The sequence below is a fragment of the Balaenoptera ricei genome, chromosome 18 (genome assembly GCF_028023285.1).
Source record: "Balaenoptera ricei isolate mBalRic1 chromosome 18, mBalRic1.hap2, whole genome shotgun sequence".
NCBI lineage: Eukaryota > Metazoa > Chordata > Mammalia > Artiodactyla > Balaenopteridae > Balaenoptera > Balaenoptera ricei.
In genome coordinates this window covers 25,548,353-25,566,617 of record NC_082656.1, presented here as the reverse complement: position 1 = coordinate 25,566,617, position 18,265 = coordinate 25,548,353, and the positions used below count along the sequence as shown (strand labels likewise).

Genomic DNA, 18,265 nt, shown 5'->3' with positions numbered 1-18,265 from the left:
TCTTAAGTTAAATAAATTCAGTGGTTTAAAAAAAAATAAAGAACAAAAAACACCCACACAGCAAATCACAGCCGACTAGGATATGTCTGAAAAGGCCCAGAAGAATGAAGGGGAAGAAAGAAGGGGAAAGGTTGGCCATTTGAGGAGAGTAGTCCTCAGAGTCTGGGGCTCAGCTTGCTCGTCGTAATCATCTCCGATCATCCGCTCTTGACAAGTTGCTGTGCCGTATGGAGAGCCTGTTAGTGTATCCACACTGCTTCCCTGGCCAGGCGTGTCCCTAGTGTGTGGTGGGTAACAGTGAACTGGGGGAGGAGAATTGCTAATGACTCTGATAATCAGTTTATATCTGCTTGGTAATAAGTGAGTGAAGTGCTCATATTTCCTTCTTGCAGATTTTTCACAGTTTAGAATATTTGTAGAGTTGCTGATGCAAGTTGGAAAGTTCTAGTTAGTAAAGTTTTGAAATGAAAAATAATGTAGATTTCTTTTTTTTTTTTTTTAAATAAATTTATTTACTTATTTATTTTTGGCTGCGTTGGGTCTTCGTTGCTGCACACGGGCTTTCTCTAGTTGCAGTGAGCGGGGGCTACTCTTCATTGCCGTGCATGGGCTCCTCACTACCGTGGCTTCTCATTGCAGAGCACAGGCTCTAGGTGCACGGGCCTCAGTAGTTGTGGCACACGGGCTCAGTAGTTGTGGCTCAAGGGATCTAGAGCGCAGGCTCAGTAGTTGTGGCACACAGACTTAGTTGCTCTTTAGCATGTGGGATCTTCCCGGACCAGGGCTCGAACCTGTGTTCCCTGCATTGGCAGGCGGATTCTTAACCACTGCGCCACCAGGGAAGCCCTAGATTTCTTATAAACATATGTAGTCATCAAAAAATGGAATATATATGCAGCCCTAAAGATGACATAAAATACTACCATAATTTCCTTTACCCAGAGATAACTGGTTTTTATACTTGAATTCTGAAAATTGAACTGGGAACTCACAATGGGTGTGAAAGAGAAGTGAATATTAAACTTATATAAATGTACCCATATTTTTACTATCTTTCCTGGGGTCACATAAAGTATATTTTAAATAACTGTTCTAAATTGTGACAAAACTCGTGCCCCTGCGCTGAAAGTAGGTGCTCTATGTCTTACACTCTTCTAGAATACACACTGAGCCTGAGTTAACAAATATTCTTAAAAAATTCCATTATTTGGTTTTGTCAGCCCACTGCAAAGAGTTGGCATGGAACAGGACATGCTGTTAGAAGCAGACACATGGGTACAAAGGAAGTGACAACTGATAGCCTGACGTGGAGGGGGAGGAGACTTGGGAAACTGAAAAGCGGGCTTGGAGCTACTAGTAAGCGATTTGAAAATGATGTTGTAAATAACAGTGATCCTAAGTTGGCAAGGAAAGATTAAGTAAGTAGCTTTTGCTTAATAGACAAAAGATAGGCAGTGCTTCGTAGGATTACTGTCTTAAATAGATTAAGTAAAAGCTTTGGTGTTTAAAACTTAGCTTCAGTAATCTGCAGTCTTTTCTATGTAGGTTGTTGAATATCTCAACAGAGCTGGAAAATAAGACATGTAATTTTAAGTTGATAGGAGCCTTTTGGAAGCGCATTGATATATTTGTTATATAATTTGTTAATGCTATTTATTGTCATAATAATCCTTGTAGACATAGTTGTAAAAGAGAAAATGAGATTTTTAGGATCTCTTTTATTTGTTTGCTTCCTTTATTTATGATTGCTTCCATTTCAGGAAGGAACATCTGCCATGGAAAATCTAAATGAAATGCAATGTATGTGGTTTCAAACAGAATGCATTTCAGCTTATCAGCGTTTGGGAAGATATGGGGATGCTTTGAAAAAATGCCATGAAGTAGAAAGGGTAAGTTAATAGAGTTTTGGCTTTATTTTTCTTCTGTAAGGTGACAAAAAAAGCAGGTAGATTTCTACATGGGATCATCTACTTCTTATAACTACTTTGGAAACTTCATTTTGAAAAAATTCTTGATCTTTTAGCCTTTCAAACATTCAGAAGTTGTGAATAAATGATTGTTTTCTTTTGATCCTCACATGGTTATGATTTCGACATGTCTGCATACTTTTGTCTGAAGGAAGAAGGAAAAGATTAGTAAGTTATTGTTGCTATTATTAATATATACTCAAAATTTCTATTCCCTAATCGGGCCATTATTGATTTTCATTTCTAGCCTAGAAAGATGCACAAGCTGATGGCCACCTCTCTCCTCTTTATGTCAGGATCTGCTCTATAGTCAGCCTCTCTCCAGTTTGTCTTCCCAGGATATTTGTTCTCACATTCAGCACTTTGTACACAATGTGTGGCTGGTTTGCAAGCTTATTTTATTACTTGCTAGGATTATGTGTGTGATGTGCCTTAGTAAGGGGACTTTTCTTTTCCTTGTGTGTGAATTTTTGTTTTCCTGTTCTTTGTCATCTCTGAAGCACTCTCCTTCCAAATGGACCACAGGAGGAAAAGAGCCACAAATGCACCCCTGAGGCAGCCCTCAGCAGCCCTCAGCTGGGGGTCACTCGGCAGCACTGTCCCAAGCTGACGCAGTATAGAGCCACAGGCGTCGTAGTCAGGTGAGCCTGATGTCTGCACTCTGGCAGTCACTTTGGCCTTTTTCCCACATGAAACTTCTGAGGTTGCCCAAAAGGAAGGCTAAATCTTAGGGGGTGGCTTTGGTCGGGAACTGGAACTAGGATTCTACCTGAGCCCTTTTAGAAATAGCTTAGTTTTTGCTTTGCTTTGTTTTGTTTTGTTTTTTTCCTTTTTAAGCCTGGGCTTGATGGCTGGATTGCTGGGGAAAATCCTTCTCATCTTCTTGGAAGATATAAAGCCTTTGGATGATATGTGAAATATTCAGGCAGTATCCAAGCATTCTAAGTTTAAATCAGGCTCTTATTTCTGTGACAAAACCTAGATCACTAACTTGTTTCGACACTCCTAGATGATGGTCACTTTAAAAGCATTCTGCGTGTTACTAAGGAAAGACATTTTTATTAACCAGGACATTCTCAGGGAGCGGTAGATTGTTTCCTGAATGAGCAGCTTGCTCGGCACGTATGGACCAGTAATTCCAGCAAGACCATAATTAGAAATTTATCAGACTTTCTGTGAAAGTCAAATTTGAACACTTGGGGGTCATCATGAACTTTTCCAGCTCTAGTCCCATTCCTCCTAACGTTAGTAACTGTACTACTTTATTCTTTTTCATATTTTTTGAGGATTGTTAGACTATGATTGCTAGCTACTCCATTACTAAGTTTCACTTAGATTTTGCTTTCCCCTGAGTTTTCAGTGATTTTGAACTACTGCAGTTGAACCCTTGACCAGAGTGGGCGTTGGGGTGCCAGCGCTGTGTGAGGTTGAGAATCCCTCTGTGCCTTCTCATTGGCACTTTGTATGTGCGACGCCTACTGGATGCAGCCAACCGTGGATTGTGTAGTACTGTAGTATTTACTGTTGAAAAAAATTCACATATTGGTGGGCCCACGTGGTGGTGTTCAAGGGTCAGCTGTACTTCCAGTTCAAGAAATATGTTTTGACTGGTAGAAAGCATTTTTGACGGAAAAAAAATTAGAGGAAATCATTGGTTATCAGAGATTAAAACATGGTAGAAATCGTCACCCTCTGGTCATGTTATATAACTGTTATTGCTAGAAACTTTACAAAGTGTCTTTAGGGTTTGCTGTTGGTGCTTGAAAATATAACCAGAAGCAGATAAGTAAGAAAAGGTCCTATTCATATTCCACTTGTAAGCTAGTCTTTATAGTGAATAATTTATACTAAAAAGTAAATATTATAAGACTTAACTCTTCTAGTGGTTATGTGTGAAAACATTAGTGTATAGTACAAATAGGGTGTTTAAATGTTTGCTGATTAATGCTTCTGAAATTAATTTCTAATAAAATTAATATAATCTAAAAGAAAATTCTTGATGATATAATTGTAAGGATTTACGAGTAATTACAGAAATCAAAGATATAATAGGTATCTGTTTGAGTTACTTTTGTGCCTAGGTTTGAAATATTTTAGTAAAGAAATGAGCACCTTTCAGATATAAAATTTTGCAGTTGACCTTATAAATAGCAGGTCATTGAATAGAGAAATAAGTTCCAAGAAGGGCTAAGTCCTTCTCCCTTCAAGAATTCATTCAAGAGTTCTTTGAAGGCAGTTTCAGCTTAGGACATACTGCTGTGTGCTCTTACTAATTGGATTTGAAACATTAGAATTCTAGAATGGCCCACTGTAGTACTTTTTCTGCCTTCATCTTGCCCCCCTATAGGATTTTAGGATTATATATAAAGATTACGTAGTCCAACCCAATCCGATGTTTAGAACTTGTTTTATTAAAAATAAGACAAAATGACCACCTTCAAAGTACTGGCTGTAAACTTGAGTTCAGAATAATATTTTTAACTATTTTATCTTTCAAGAATTGAGCTTTCTTTTCCTTTTTTTTCAGGTGATTAGTTTCTCATTATTTTAGTGTGTTGATTTATATCTGAAACAGGAACAATGTATATTTCTAAAACTTTGATAAGATCTAAGATTTCTGACAGATCAAAACCATAGGAAGTTCATAAATTTATCTTCTAGTGCATCTTAATCTTTATCAAATTGACATGTGCTTTTATTTATTTTTTAAAATTTATTTATTTTAATTAATTTATTTTTGGCTGCATTGGGTCTTCGTTGCTCCGCGTGGGCTTTCTCTAATTGCGGCGAATGGGGGCTCCTCTTGGTTTCCATGCGCCGGGTTCTCATTGCGGTGTCTTCTCTTGTTGCAGAGCACAGGCTTTAGGCGCGCAGGCTTCAGTAGTTGTGGTGCGTGGGCTCAGTAGCTGTGGCTCGCGGGCTCTAGAGCACAGGCTCAGTAGTTGTGGCGCACGGGCTTAGTTGCTCCGTGGCATGTGGGATCTTCCCGGACCAGGGATCGAAGTCAGTCATGTCCCTTGCATTGGCAGGCGGATTCCTAACCACTGTGCCACCAGGGAAGTCCTGACGCATGCTTTTGTAACAACCGATTTTCTATAAAGGAAATAGAGTTGCTTATTGCCCTAGTTGGTCTAGTTATTATTATTTCTTAAGTCCAAAGATTTTTGTAGCCTTTCTATGTTTGAGCTCCTATTAGTCTCCTGCAGCAACTCTGAGAAGTAATGGGTGGGAGAATCTGGGTCAGAAGAGAAGGCCTAATAGGAAATTCCTAAAGAAAACCATACTTTTAAGCTGTGAATAGCATTTCTTAATTTTTTGCTGACTTGTCTTACTTTGATACAAGCCTAATTTTGACAACTTAAGCAATTCCTGCCAGCATTCCCCCCGCATTTTCCCTCACCCCCAAAAGAGAGAACTAGTGTTCATGATGAGGGGGAAAGTGAGTTAAGGGCATGAGCTGTATGTTAAAATTAGGGTGCCTAATTTCTGCAGTGACCTAAGTGACCATATCATGTTCATGTTTGGCTGAAGTGCAGGGAAGGTAATTTTACCTATTTGCCTGTTTGTGTTATCTAGTATATTTTTATGTTTTATAAATTTGGAGACTTAAACATCACCCCAAGGTAGTTCTAGGGAGATCTTTGTGGTAATGGAATAGTTCTTTATCTTGATTGTGGTGGTGGTTACACAAATCTACACACGATAAAATCACATGGAACTATACATACACATTAAGCCAATGTCAGGTTTTTGTTTTGATAGTTACTATAGGATGTAACCTTGCGGGGAAACTGAGGGAAGAGTATATGGGACATCTCTGTACTATCTTTGCAACTTCCTTTACCTATAATTATTCCAAAATTAAAAGTTAAAAAAGAAAATCAACCTAAGATTATTTAATTGTTTTTAAGTAGGAATATGCCATTCCTGAGCAGGTTCCTGAGACACAGGGCTTTCAGTGGAAAAACTGAGAAAGCCTCAGACAAACTGGGATAAGTTGGTTACCCTATTTACGGAAGACATTAACTGGAGAGAGGCAGCCTATGGGCTGTTACTGATAAAGAGGCGGCTTAAATGTTTGTGGTTCCATATGGTTCCCTCTAAGACTTGACTTAAATCTATGTCTACTAATGCTCTAGGAATATCTCTTGAAACTTGTGTCTGCCTTTTTACACGTCAGTGTTTCTCACCCTTAAAAAAAAGTCCTGTAATCTCTTAGATGTTTTCATCTCATTATGTGTGCCATGATTTTGGGCACTGCCATTTTTCCTCAGTCAGTTGTATTGAATTTTAAGATATTATAGTGCTAGATATAACTTGATTTATATTAGCCGTGAACAACTATGTAATTCCTTGATTTAAAAAAAGTTTATGTTATTATTTGTCTTATTAATGGGAGGAATGCAGCTTTCAAATATAACATTAAAGCATGATTCTTGAAGTAGGAAATATAAACTAATTTAAAATGTTCATTTTTTTTCTTCCCCATTTCTTTCCTTCACAGTGTATGCTTTTATTCTTTTTATCTTAGTATTCTTCCCTTAAAGTCTCAGGTACTTACTGTAATTCTGTGTATAGTGTATTTCTAATTACCAAGATAACTAAAATTATCAAATGATATGGACAATTACTAATGTGTTCTCTGCACAGTGAGTTACTAGGCCTCCAGGACAGAGGGAAAATGAAGTAGTAGCAGAGTTTGATCTGTGTTTGTGTAATGAATCATTCATTTTTTCTATATATTTTTGGCGAAGCTAGAATAGGGGAAAAGAAAGAAGATGGAGGTAGAGATGCATGTAGGGAAGAAAATAAAAGTATAAATTGTTTTGTCGGAGGGTTAGTTGTCTTTTTTCCGTGTAAGGGATTAGTTCTTAACCCTTTTTGGGCCATGGACCCTTTGAGAATTGGATGAAAGCCTCAAGCTCTCGCCTTAGGAAAATGTTATTATGCTTGTTTATACATAGACTCCAGATTAAGAACTTTTGCTAAAATGGAATGTAAGTAGATAAATGGGAGTTTAATGAGTGAGAGAAAACCATAGTGCTCTGCATTTGTAAAGCAGTTTACTGTTCAGAATGAACTTTAAAATAATTATTTGATCCCTTAGCAACCTTATGAAATTAGCTGTATGTATTGATATATCTTTATTCCTAACTTAGGTTAAATAATGGAGGCTCTAGGAAATTAACAAGTCACATGACTGATAAGCAGCTTCTCTCCTGAGTTGGCAAATATTGTGCTTATTGAATGTCTGCTGTGCTAGGCCCTGTGCCAGGTAGTGGGGATGGATATGACAGGCTTGTCCTTGAAGAGCTCTTGGTTGAATAGAACTGTCTAATTTGTAGACATTCAGTGTGAACCTATATATATTTAGTCTCCGTTCAGCTCTGTTTAACTCTGCGTTGCTACTTTTGGGGGGAATACTGAGGAGAAGTATTTCATTAAAACTAAAATATCAGTATGTTGTAATTTCCAGGTTTAAAAAATAACCTGATCATCTGACTTTAGTTCCCTGACCAGGGTTGAATTCGGGCCTGGCAGTGAAAGCGCTGAGTTCTAACCACTGGACCAACAGGGAATTCCCTTCATCTGACTTATTTCATAGAAATTGAGTATCATAATAAAACATGATGTATAGGGAATGGGCATGGATCGTAGGAAGAGAAACTTAAGTTTAATGCAAAGAACACCTTGAGGTCCTTCATATGTTAAACACTGGAGAGGGCAACTAAGTGAAATTGTGACTGCTTACATTATCTTTCGGGCTTTTTATGATTTTCTTTTCAAAAATAGACATTATTGACATAAACGTAAGAGATAATTTTGTGGTTTTGTTTTTAAGCATTTTTTTGAGATAACCGACGATCAATTTGACTTCCATACTTATTGCATGAGAAAGATGACCCTTCGTGCCTACATTGACCTTTTGAGATTAGAAGATATACTCAGGAGACATGCCTTCTATTTCAAGGCCGCTAGATCAGCTATTGAAATATATTTGAAATTGTATGATAATCCCTTGACCAATGAAAGCAAACAACAAGAAATAAATTCAGGTAACTGAAAAGGGACTTGCTTAAAGAGATTTGAAAAGAACACAAAATTTCAGAACATCATTAACATAATGATGAAAAAGTATATTATCAGATGGATGTGAAGACAACATTAGATAACTGATATACCAAAAAAAAGTGGGGGGAAGACTTAGAAAAAGTTGACAGGATGATGTGCTGTAGCTGACGCTTCTAAATTACCCTCATGGAATGACCTGCAATCATTCTAATTTTTATCGTTTGTAGGGCCCATTCAGGAAAAATAGAAATGTTTATGGGCTGGTTTTTTTTTTTTTTTTCTTAAATAGGAATTGAAGATAGTTTTGAGCTTTTTAGGGGAAACAAAATATATTTGTACAACTTCGAATACCTACTTGATTGAAAATAATAATGCCAATGAGAATATCTGTATAGAGCCTTTTATTCACTAAAATGTTAATATCTAAGAATATTTGAGAAATGCATGGAGGCAAATTTCTGATCAGATCATGAGCGTTTATGTGCATTGCACTTATCCTTGATATATTGATATTCCAAGAGGATAGTCTTCAGCTCCACTTTATACAGTTTGGGACTTGAGACTGAGAGAAGATGATTTGCCTAAACCCATGTATTGTGTAGGAAGCAGAACCAGGCTAGAATTGGTTAATTTTAGTTGATGCAGCATTTGCTATTGCATTCTGTGTGCCAGGTTTGAGCTAGTCATTAGGAGTACACTTTCTAAAGACTTCTATATAGTTGCCCCCCAAAAAACTATACTAATAGTATGTATTGAATAAGAATATGAGGAAATTGGAAACATTGACTCAGAATTTTCATTCATTTGGATATTTATAGAAAACCTGTCAGCCAAAGAATTGAAGAAAATGCTTAGCAAGCAGAGAAGAGCTCAGAAAAAGGCTAAATTAGAAGAAGAGAAAAAGCATGTGGAAAGGGAACGTCAACAAAAAAATCAAAAGAAAAAACGGGATGAAGAAGAAGAAGAAACCAGTGGTCTCAAAGAAGAACTTATACCTGAAAAATTAGAAAGGGTGAGATGAACTTACTGTCTTTATTTGATAAAATTTATGTTATTTCGTTCTGTTCTGACCGTAAACATAATTTATGTAAATCTGTAAATCAGAAGTTATTTGCAGTATTAGCCAAGATCATTATGATAGTCATCAATTATTTTTGAGTGATAATATGCAAATTTTGGCTAATGCAAATTATAGATAGAATTGTAGTTGTGGTAGGCAGAATAATGGCCCTCCAAAGGTGTCTGTGTTCTAATCCCTGGAAACTGTGAATATGTTACATTTCATGGCAAAGGGAATTAAGGTGGCAGATGGAATTTAAGGTTGTACTTAGCTGGCCTTTAAATAGGGAGAGTAGCCTGGATTATCCAGGGAAGCCCAGTGTAACTAATCGCCAGGGGCCTTAAACATGGGGGAGGGAAGCAGGAGAGGAGGGCTCAGTGGTGGGAAAAGGACTCAATCCTCTGTTTTTGCTTTGAAGGGGGGTGGGGCGGGAGCCACAAGCCAGAGGGTGTGGGCATCCTTGAGAAGCTGGAAGAAGGCATTGAAACATATTCTCCCTTAAAGCCTCCAAAAGGAAATGCAGTCCTGTTGACACTTTGATTTAAGCCCAGTGAGACCCATGTTGGACTTCTAACCTGCAGAACTGCAAGATAATAAATTTGTGTTAATACAGTAAATTTTTGGTAATTTGTTAGAGCAGCAATACAATTAAATATGGAAGCATTTCATACACCTTGCTAGATAATGTTTTAGCTACAAAGAGAATAACATCTTATCTCCAGGATTTTCTCAAAGTGTTAATAGTTACTTAAGAACCAGATTTAGGGAAATATTTCCTATTTAGGGGAATAGCTAAATATTTAGGGAAATAGCTTTCTGGTTTATTCACTATGAATCTAGTATAAGTATTTTAAACTTGTCCTTTTTTTCAGCTGTGTAGTGCAATTATATTTGTCTCCTTTAAATGTTTGTAGTTTAAGGGGCTTGGTAGCATAATGGTACTTGTAGTACCATTTCATCAAGTCTGTGGAATAATTTCCTGTATTTTTTTGGATTTTTATAAAATTATCTTGATTTTATAATCAGAAAAGCAATAGAGCTATTTCCATTTTTTGAAAAGTATTGACTAGTTGTTTATAGTTGATAGTTTTAAAATTTTTTCTTGCTTACCTGGTTATATGAAGAGAACTGTCTAAATTACTTCAGCTATGTATTAATATAAAATTTGGGGGGAAATTTGACTTGTGTAACTGCTTTTTAAATACAATAATTTTTCTTTCTGTTTCAAAATAGATAGAAAATCCATTAGAAGAAGCTATCAAGTTTCTTATACCTCTTAAGAACCTTGTTGCTGATAACATTGACACTCATCTATTAGCATTTGAAATATATTTTAGAAAAGGTAATAGTTTGAATTCAGATTTTAATCCTTGTTTTTATTGGTGGCCATATTCAGTAGACTCTTTGTGAATTAGATCTATTTTTGTTTCTTAGAGTTTCATTTCAACCTTCCACAAAGGCTCTTAATTCCTTTTTCCTTTGCTACTCAAAACTTTACTGAGTAATAAATTGGAATATTATGATCAAATGAATAATTTGAATAGTCATACAAGTTGTTTACCTGAAGCAATTCTTCATGAGTTTTCAAGCATTTCTTTAGAAAATAATATTATCTTTGATAACCAAAGGCAGCTTTGAATTTTGCTTTTGAATGTTATAGGAAAGATAACACTTTGTTACTGGATTTTAAGTGAGGCTAAAATAAAGTGAAGAAAATAACATACATAAATATTGATGCTGTTACTTTTATAATTTTTTCTGACATAGGAAAGTTTCTGTTAATGCTGCAGTCTGTCAAACGAGCTTTTGCCATCAACAGGAATAACCCATGGTTACATGAATGTTTAATTAAATTTTCTAAATCTGGTAAGTATAAAAAAGGTGATATTTATGTAAAAGTAAATATGACAGTTCAGCTGTCTTCCATTAAGCTGGACATTAAAGAGATTTGTAACAATGTAAAGCAAAAAAAGTATAATGTTTATAGTATTTAAATGGAGATATATCTATAAAATGAACATGCTAGCAAAGATATGTTAGAAATTAGTGCATTTTAAGCTAGAATGTATTTATATTACAAAGGAGTAATACTATTTTTATTAAGTAAAATATATCAAGCTTAATAATAAATATAGATGTATTTCAATTGATTTTGTTTCAAAGCACAGACCAAAAATTTTATAAACTTCACATGTTCTGTTTTTATAGTGTCTAATCATAGTAATCTTCCAGACGTTGTGAGCAAAGTTCTGTCTCAAGAAATGCAGAAAATATTTGTTAACAAGGATTTGGAAAGTTTTAATGAGGATTTTCTCAAACATAATGCTACCTCTCTTCAGCATCTACTTTCAGGTTGGTATTTAGTTCCCAGGGTTAAAATGTTTATGGAAAAAAGTTAGAATGTGATGAAAAAAGAAAAGTTTGGAAAGATGATCAACCTCACTAACTATCAGAGAAAAAGAAATGAACACAATACCATTTTGTTTTTAATTAATTTATTTTTGGCTGTGTTGGGTCTTCGTTTCTGTGCGAGGGCTTTCTCTAGTTGCGGTGAGCGGGGGCCACTCTTCATCGCGGTGCGCGAGCCTCTCACTATTGCGGCCTCTCTTGTTGCGGAGCACAGGCTCCAGACACGCAGGCTCAGTAGTTGTGGCTCACGGGCCCAGTTGCTCCGCGGCATGTGGGATCTTCCCAGACCAGGGCTCGAACCCGTGTTCCCTGCATTGGCAGGCAGATTCTCAACCACTGCGCCACCAGGGAAGCCCCCCACAATACCATTTTGATCTTTCAAATTAGGAAAGATTATTTTTAAATACAACCATACAAAATCTGTGGGATGCAGCAAAAGCTTAGTTCTTAGAGGGAAGTTCATAGTGATACAGGCCTTCCTCAAAAAAACAAGAAAAATCTCAAATAAACAACCTAACCTACCACCTAAAAGGAAAGATTATTTTTGTGTGGAAAAAGGAGACTAAAGTATGGGAATGATGTGGCATATAAGCACTCTTCTTGTATTTTACTGCTGCAGGTGTGAATTGCCCTGGCCATGTAGGAAGACAATTTGTCATTCTTACCAAGAGCTTCATTACAACTGTGTCTTTTGCTGTAGTCACACTTATTTGTGTAAATAATTCTAAAGAATTAATCCAAAGCAAAGAAAGAGCTTTAACGGCAAAGATATTAACTGGAATGCTATGTGTAAGGATGGGGAAAAGAATGGAAACAAATTTAATGATGTCCAGTAATAGGGAAAACAGTAATAGGTTCATATAAAATGACAGGTAGTCATATAAAGTAATATTTATTCAAAAGATTTGTAATAACAGGGGTACTTTTATAATATATATGCAGAATTAACATATAATGTAATCTCAGCTGTGTAAAAATACACATGGCATAAAAGCTGAAGAGAAGCATCAAAGCTTTAATGGTTGACTTTGGATGTTGAGGTTATGCGACACTTATTTTTTCTTGTATTTTTTATTACTGTATATATTTTGTGTTTGTGGGTTTGTTTGTTTTCTTTTTCACTTTTTGGCCACACCTCATGGCATGCATGTGAGATCTTAGTTCCCTGACCAGGGATCAAACCCGCGCCCCCTGCAGTGGAAGCGTGGAGTCTTAACCACTGGACCGCCAGGGAAGTCCCCGTATTTTGTGTTTTGAGGATTTACTATATCCTGTCATGTTACAGGAAGGATTTTAGGCAGCTTATACAAATTCATAAAATGACAAGATGGCATAAATGAAAACTGGAAAAAGATTGTGGAAAAGCAGTTGGGGACAAAAGGAATGGAGTACATAATATAATTAACTATGCTCCTACTTTAAATATTTTAACCTAAGCTTTCTTGTTGTAAAGGGAAACTGCTTGGTTGTGATATCTATGGAAAAAAGTTAATTCTCGTGAAAAATTACAGCACTTCTTGGTAGTAAGGGCAAATAAGAATTTCTCTTCAAGAACACAGAATAATGGAAGGAGACATTTCTTTATTATAATAATGGGAAATGCCTTTGTAAACATCATATGAAATTCTAAGGAAAAGATAATTTTTGCCACATTAAAAAAAAAATCCATAAAGTCAGAAGGCCAAGTGGGAAAAATACATTAGATATGTAACTAATTAAAAGCTAATAATATACATACTACTCTTATAAACTGACAATAGAAATATAAATTAATAAAAGCCCAATAGAAAAATGAGCATAGAACATGGACCGTGTAATTCATAGGGGGAATATAAACTGGATTTTACTTTAAAACAGCTTTAAAAATTATTTTCTTCGTGAATATGCAAACATTTTCCTGCTGTCCGTCTGTCACACTGCTCTCTTTTTTTCAAAAATAAATTTATTTATCTATTTTTGCTGTGTTGGGTCTTCGCTGCTGCGCACAGGCTTTCTTTAGTAGCGGCGAGCGGGGGCTACTCTTTGTTGCGGTGCGCGGGCTTCTCATTGCGGCGGCTTCTCTTGTTGCGGGGCACGGGCTCTAGGCGCGCGGGCTTCAGTAGTTGTGGCTCGCGGGCTGTACAGCACAGGCTCAGTAGTTGTGGCGCGTGGGCTTAGCTGCTCTGCGGCATGTGGGATCTTCCCGGACCAGGGCTCAAACCCGTGTCCCCTGCATTGGCAGGCGGATTCTTAACCACTGCGCCACCAGGGAAGTACCCACACTGCTCTTTGATAATAATTTGTTCCTTAGCTGTTTTATTTTAGGGTATCATCTTTTAAAAATGATTTTAGTTGAAATATTGATTGATGCCACAGGGGTAACCCATATTTACATTTTGAGTTATAGCATTTCTGAGGGGTGGAGTTGTTAAATCTGGTCTCCTGGTAAATGTTTAACAGCCATCTCTTTGTGGCAGAAAAAACCCTGATTTGTAGTGTTTTGCCATAATATAAATACTCCCATTGTGACCCTAAGCGATCAACGGGATGGCATGGAACAGGGAGTTGGGAAAAGATATCACAGTCAGCTCTAGCCCACCGATTGGATACTTGGAACCATGGCTTTTTTGTTGTTATTTATTTAATTTTTAATTTATTTTTGTCTGCATTGGGTCTTTGTTGCTGCGCGTGGGCTTTCTCTAGTTGCAGCGAGCAGGGGCTACTCTTCATTGTGGTGCGCAGGCTTCTCATTGCAGTGGCTTCTCTTGTTGCGGAGCACGGGCTCTAGGCACGTGGGCTTCAGTAGTTGTGGCTTGCGGGCTCTAGAGCGCAGGCTCGGTAGTTGTGGCGCACGGGCTTAGTTCCTCTGTGGCATGTGGGATCTTCCCGGACCAGAGATCGAACCTGTGTCCCCTGCATTGGCAGGTGGATTCTAAACCACTGCGCCACCAGGGAAGTCTCTGGAACCATGTTTTAAGTCACTGATCAGTATAAATCAAATCAAATGTAAGACATAGGAATGTACTCATTTTGTAATGTCTTCGTATTTCAGGTGCTAAAATGATGTATTTTCTGGACAAGTCAAGGCAAGAGAAAGCAATTGCTATTGCCACTAGACTGGATGAAACCATAAAAGATAAAAATGTAAAGGTAAGAGTTTTCACACACTGATTCCCAGAGATTGTGGATACTGAGTGATCTAACAAAACATGTCTTTACAACATAATTCTTGAGTGGCCCTTCAGAGTTATGTATGGATTTGGATCTCAGCTCTTCTACCAATTATGAGCTGTGTCATGTTAGGCAAGTTACCTTTCTTAGCTTCCTTTTCCTCATTTATAAAGTGAGGATGAAAATACTGTCTATCTCAGAGTTGGTGTTAACTGAAATAGTAAACTGTGAAGTGCTTGGCACATAGTAAGCTCTCAGTAAATGGGAACTATTGTTATTAATAAAGGACACTTTCAGTGATCACAGTTTCAGATACTCACTTTTTTTAAGTATTAGAATTCTATCGCCTTTTTTTTTTTTTTTTTGACTGTTGGGTCTTCATTGCTGAGCGTGGGCTACTCTTCGTTGTGGTGTGCAGGCTTCTCATTGCAGTGGCTTCTCTTCTTGTGGAGCACGGGCTCTAGGCGTGCGGGCTTCAGTAGTTGCAGCACGTGGGCCCTAGGGCACGCAGGCTTCAGTAGTTGTGGCGCATGGGCTTAGTTGCTCCGCAGCATGTGGGATCTTCCCGGACCAGGGATCAAACCTGTGTCCCCTGCATTGGCAGGTGGATTCTTAACCACTGCACCAGCAGGCAAGTTCCCTATTGCTTTTTTAAGGTTTTGTAGAATTGATTTTTTTAAATGTTCTTTTTTTTGTGGTGACTACTTATTATAGATAGCAAGAAGTTATTTTAGAGTGTGGCATTGTTGGTTTTCTCTTGCTTAATTAACAAATTGCATCTTTTGATTAAAATAGTTATTAACAAAAAAATAGTTATTAACCAGAGTTTTTTAAAAAAATAATTTTTATTTTTCCCTTGTTTAAATAGACTTTAATAAAGGTTTCTGAGGCACTGCTTGATGGAAGCTTTGGGAACTGTAATTCTCAGTATGAAGAATACAGGATGGCCTGTCATAACCTGCTTCCTTTTACTTCTGCTTTCCTGCCTGCTGCGAGTGAAGTCGGCGGTCATAGCGCAGCTCTAAACCACACAGCCAACTGTGATGTCTTGGCAAGTGAAATTTGAAATCCCGTAGAAAGTTGACTTCTGTAAAACTCAAAGCTGAATTCAGATCAGGGTTCCTTTTCCAGCTTGTATGTTAATATAGATATGAAATGAAGTACAGTTGACCCTTGAACAACATGGGTTTGAATTTCGAGGGTCCACTTGTATGTGGATTTTTTCAGTAGGAGATACTACAGTACTATGCGATCTTCAGTTGGTTGAATCCATGGATGCAGAACCTCAGATACGGAGGGACTGCTTATACAGAGGGCCACCTATAAGTTAAATGTGGATTTTTGACTGCTTGGAGGGAGGGTCAGTGCACCTAACTCTTGCTTTGTTCAAAGGTCAACTGTATTGGATAGAATTTTTAAATGGAGTATGCTGTAAGCTTATTTTATTCTTTATCCGACTATGCCAATTTACATAAAAAGCTCTTAAAATTACCTGTTATATACTTGTACAGCTTTCTTAAACTTTTGAATTATCAGCATTGTGATTGGTGCTGTCACTTCATATCATAACTATAATTTCTTAATTAACCTAAGTTGCATACAGCTCTACTGTATTATTTTCTTTAGATCTGGGTTTCATTTCAGAATCTTATGTTTTGATCCCTTATTGGTTTGTTTTATTATTGTTTGTTTGCTTTTTATTAAAGCACATCAATATTAAAGTGTTAACTATATGTCAGAAGTGATATGGAACTCCTTTTGGCAGATATTTATTTAAAATTTACTTCAGTTTGACCTTTTGTCCACTTTACTTTTTTTGTGATTTACCGTTTTCCTTTTTAATAGCCGTGAAAATGCTATTTTCTGTTGAACAAGGGTACTCCAGTTTTATGTTGATGATTCAGAATATGGGGATCTGGTGCCTCTTAATCATGGAAGTTCACTGGTAAATTTGTTGCATATCTAGATCAGTCTTAAAGACCCACAGGCAAGAGTTATGCTTTCTTGGCTAAATTGCTTTGCGTTACCAAGTAATTTGTATGTGAGTGCTTCAAGGGAGCATAATAGGGTAGAATACAAATTACAATGAGATATTCTTACTCTTATAGCCATGCATTGACTATTAAATACATTTTTATATCAACAAAATGAGAATTTAAACTATCAGCTAGTTTAACTATTAAAACATAGTATTGTTGAGCAATATTTTGGGGGGGGTAGCTTTTGTTCTATCTTGTACAGAAAACAGTAACAGAATCATTGAATATGTTTCAGAACTGTATAAATGTCTGTAACATTAATACTTCCTTTTAAAGGCAAATATAAATTCAAAAGGGGAGATTTTATTTAGAGAAACAATTCTAATTAAAATGGTTTTCCTTCACTCTAAGCTAATATTTAGATTCATAATTGTTGAGAGAAAAAACCTTACTGTAAAATAATGCCAACCTATGTAATGCTATAATAAATTATTTTGTACACTGTTGCTTATTTGTGTTTGTGTTATTGTTTCACACTATCAAAATATTTTTGCAAAATGTTTTTTCTTTGAGGGAGTAAAAACTTAATTATCTTAGTTTCTACAAGTTTATTTTAAAAAATAACCAACTACCAATATATTCTAGTGCCACAGCAGCTTGGCTTCTTTTTAGAGTTTTAATAATATTAGAACTAGGCTATCTTTGTTACTGAATATCCTGGGAAACATGTAATTTGTCATGTTAACTTTCAGCAAGATGCCATTTCTATAAAAGATGCCAGTTAATCATAATTAATGTGGAAATTGTGCTTTCAACAGCAATCTTTAAAAAGTATTTCATTCAGATCATTTGGAGTTTCTGAAATATATAGGGTGGATACAGTGGAGATGTGAGAAGTTAGGTTTAAGGTGTGGAAGGCAGGATAAAGAGTGACACTGGGATTAGTGAGATCCAGTAGTATATTCCTCTGTGTATAGAGGTTGTATCTATTCTCCTACCTACTCCCATCCCAGTTTGAGTATAAACATTGTAAACCTGGGATATGCGTAGGGATCTTTTTTAGATAAGAGAGGCAGGATTTTGTATCATGTCCCTCCATCCCCTACCTCCAGCCTACCCCCAACTTTGGCAGAGGGCCTTTTAGTTTTGGAAAGCTAAAAGAGAATAATGATAAACCTAAAGGAGAGGCATCTGAGAACCAAGTACTTAGTGAAGCCTCTAGTCTCAACACAAAAAGTCCTTTGTTGAGCTTGCCAAGTTTATCAGAACAGATAGGAAAAGACAAAGATTCAAGTGACAGTGTGATAACTTCAGAATTTGGCTTTAGGTTTCTTGTGGTTTCTTTCTTGAGGAATGAATTTAACAGGCAAAGCCTAAAGGGTAAAGAACCATAATTCAGTCTGTGTTTATTGAGCACCTTTTATGCTTCAGACATCGTTTTAGATATTACAAATATAACAGTGAACAAAATTGTCCTTATTTTCATGGAGTTTATATTTTAGTAGGGGGAGAGAGAAACACATCTATGATAAACTATCAGGTAGTGATAATTACTGTGAAGAAAAACCAGATTTCTTAAAAGCATTATTGAATGTAAGAAGATGAGGGATTTTTTAAAGTATTGATGA

At 36.6% G+C, this 18,265-nt stretch overlaps 1 protein-coding gene across 7 annotated transcripts in view; it reads left to right on the top strand.

Moving 5' to 3' along the window:
• The window catches only part of NAA16 (N-alpha-acetyltransferase 16, NatA auxiliary subunit), a 68,809-nt gene extending 51,698 nt beyond the window's left edge, over window positions 1–17,111 (top strand). For 6 of the 7 annotated variants that reach the window (XM_059902712.1, XM_059902710.1, XM_059902713.1 and 3 more), the window contains 8 exons: window positions 1,761–1,889; window positions 7,810–8,023; window positions 8,858–9,051; window positions 10,333–10,441; window positions 10,867–10,965; window positions 11,308–11,451; window positions 14,540–14,637; window positions 15,527–17,111. In XM_059902712.1, coding sequence (XP_059758695.1) covers window positions 1,761–1,889; window positions 7,810–8,023; window positions 8,858–9,051; window positions 10,333–10,441; window positions 10,867–10,965; window positions 11,308–11,451; window positions 14,540–14,637; window positions 15,527–15,724 — 1,185 coding nt within the window. In that variant the 3' untranslated portion in view covers window positions 15,725–17,111. Of the gene's footprint in view, window positions 1–1,760; window positions 1,890–2,467; window positions 2,609–7,809; window positions 8,024–8,857; window positions 9,052–10,332; window positions 10,442–10,866; window positions 10,966–11,307; window positions 11,452–14,539; window positions 14,638–15,526 lie in introns of those variants that run through there. The other variant, XR_009498653.1, reaches the window with a different exon arrangement.
• The last annotated feature ends 1,154 nt before the right edge of the window (window positions 17,112–18,265 follow it).